Source organism: Corvus brachyrhynchos, unplaced genomic scaffold (assembly GCF_000691975.1).
Source record: "Corvus brachyrhynchos isolate BGI_N302 unplaced genomic scaffold, ASM69197v1 scaffold18, whole genome shotgun sequence".
NCBI classification, from domain to species: Eukaryota; Metazoa; Chordata; class Aves; order Passeriformes; family Corvidae; genus Corvus; species Corvus brachyrhynchos.
The window spans coordinates 150,917-153,291 of NW_008246064.1; the positions used below are offsets into that span (position 1 = coordinate 150,917).

At 53.1% G+C, this 2,375-nt stretch overlaps 1 protein-coding gene across 1 annotated transcript in view; it reads left to right on the plus strand.

Annotated features, from left to right (window-relative positions):
* Window positions 1-1,743: 1,743 nt before the first annotated feature.
* The window catches only part of CCDC12 (coiled-coil domain containing 12), a 12,100-nt gene continuing 11,468 nt past the window's right edge, over window positions 1,744-2,375 (plus strand). The window contains exon 1 of the mRNA XM_017746767.1: window positions 1,744-1,845. Coding sequence (XP_017602256.1) covers window positions 1,831-1,845 — 15 coding nt within the window. The 5' untranslated portion in view covers window positions 1,744-1,830. The remainder of the gene's footprint in view (window positions 1,846-2,375) is intronic.

The following is a 2,375-nucleotide window of genomic DNA, read 5'->3' on the forward strand; positions in this document are numbered from 1 at the left end:
AAGGGAATAAATGCTGGAAATGCCAGGAGGAGCCATCCCGAGCCGGTTTAAATTCCAGCAGGTTTTTGCAGAGCACCTCGAGGTCCTTGGGAAGCTTTTCCTGCTTTTGATTCCCTTTCCGAGCCCTTTTTTTTGGGAGCTGGGAAAGGCTTTTCCCGACTTTTCTCCTTTATTCCCGGCTGGTTCCGTTCCCTCTCACAGCTTATCCCTTTGTTTTCCAGCCTTAGCTCCAGAAATCCAGGGAATGCAAATGATCCCGAGCCTCCGATCTCCGGGAGAGCGGGAACGTTTCAAGGGCAGTGGATTTTCATTGGAAAAAACCCCCTTGGAAGTCCAGGACTTCCTAAAAATTAGGGAGAAGCTGAAAGAAGGGAAACATTCCGGAAATATCCCAATTTTCCCTATTTCTTGCATCCTTTCTTAAGGAATTCTGCTTTTCCTGGAGTTTTCCTGCCATTCCTTTGTGTCCTGGAGGGAATTTCAGGTTATTCCCACTGGAAACACCGGGAATGTTCACGGAGGAACTTGGATTGTGGGAAAATCCCATTTTTTTGGGATTCTCTCGGGGTTGGAAGCACCAAAACCAGGGAAAACGGGAATTTCTTCCTTCTGCTCCCTCCGGTTCCGGATCAGATTTTTCCCTTAAGGAAAATTCTCCAAAAATATTGAGGTGGAAAAAAAGAAACGGGAAAGGAGAAGAAATCAGAATAAGGGAGATTCCTGCTTGGAAATTCCATGGAAAAGTGGGAAGCTGCTCCAGGAGCCTCCTCTGTCTGCAGCACTGGGATTCCCGAGGGAATCCGGCAGAGGTTGTGCTGTGGGAACGCTTTTTGTGGGAATACATTCCGGGATTCTCCGGAGAATTGAAGCGAGAGGCTGGGAATTCAGGAATTCCTGCTTTGGGATTGCCACTTTTCCTTCCTTTTCCCGTGTGAAGTGGGGGATGGGGGCCTTTTCCCATAATTGAAGGAAAAAACTCCTCGCTGGGACAATATTTGGGAATTCCCATTGGGCACGTCCCAGATTTCCAGCTTTTCCCCTTTTCCTTTTGCCCTTGCTGTGAAATCCTGGGATTCGATGGCTCCAAGTTCCACTCTGAGGGGATTCCCAGGAAAATTCCATGGGACTTCCTCTGCTGTTCGGATGTGTGGGGATACCGATGATATTCCCAAAGATCCCTCAGCAAAATCCAGGTGGGATCGCTGGGTGGGAATTCCAGGCTCAGATTCCTTCTTCCATCCCAAAAATTCCTAATCCAAGAACTCCACAGCTCCTTCTCCTGCTGTTTTATCCTCAAATCCATGAAAAGCCGGAGCCTTTCCATGTTTTGGTGGGAGGGAAAGGTCTCCCATTGCTCCTTCTCTCATCCCGGCTCCGGAGCATTCCCTGTGTTGTGCCTCGAGCCGGAAAAATTCCTTTGGCTGCATCCCAAGCTTTTGTTCCTGGCTGGATTCGCTCCAGAGCCACATCCCTGCTCCTCCACACCTTCCCGGCCGGAGCGGGAGGAAGGGCCGGCACTGCTCCTTTTCCTGCTTTTCCGCCGTTTTCCTGCTTTCCCAAAGGCCCGGACAATCCCTGATCCCACACTTAGGGTTGCTGGGGCCTCGCTTTTCCCATTTCTTTTCTTGCTGGGATTTGTTTTGCCGGAGCAAAGCTCCTCGTGATCCCGAAATCCGAGTGCCAAAGGCTTGGGCAAATTGTTGCTGTGGAAACGGAGCCCAGGGAAGTTTTTCCAGCTGGGATAAAACTCCCGGAGGGCTCCGGAGGATCCGTTGCTATCCCGGCTTTTTTAGGGAAGTCTGAAAGGATCCCAGGGCTGGAGCACAGGGAATGTGCTTCCACAAGGTTGGTTCACCTTGGGCAATGTTCCCAGAGGCTCTTCCCAACAATTCCAGCCTGGGAATGTTGGTTTGGAGATAAGAGGGATTTGCAGGAGTGGGATGGCTCAGGGGGGATCCCACGGATCCAGGGATGGGATCCTCAGGGCAGGAAGGGCTTGGAGCTGCTGGAGCAAAGCCAGAGGAGTCCATGGAGCTGCTCCAGGGCTGGAGCCAGGCTGGGAGAGCTGGGAATGTTCCCCTGGAGAAGGGAAGGACACAGGGAGAGCTCCGAGCCCCTTGCAGGGCCTAAAGGGGCTCCAGGAGAGCTGGAGAGGGACTGGGGACAAGGCCTGGAGGGACAGGACACAGGGAATGGCTTCCCAGTGCCAGAGGGCAGGGCTGGATGGGAGATTGGGAATTGGGAATTGCTGGCTGGGAGGGTGGGGAGGGGCTGGGCTGGAATTGCCAGAGCAGCTGGGGCTGCCCCTGGATCCCTGGCAGTGCCCAAGGCTAGGCTGGACATTGGGGCTGGGAGCAGCCTGGGACAGTGGGAGG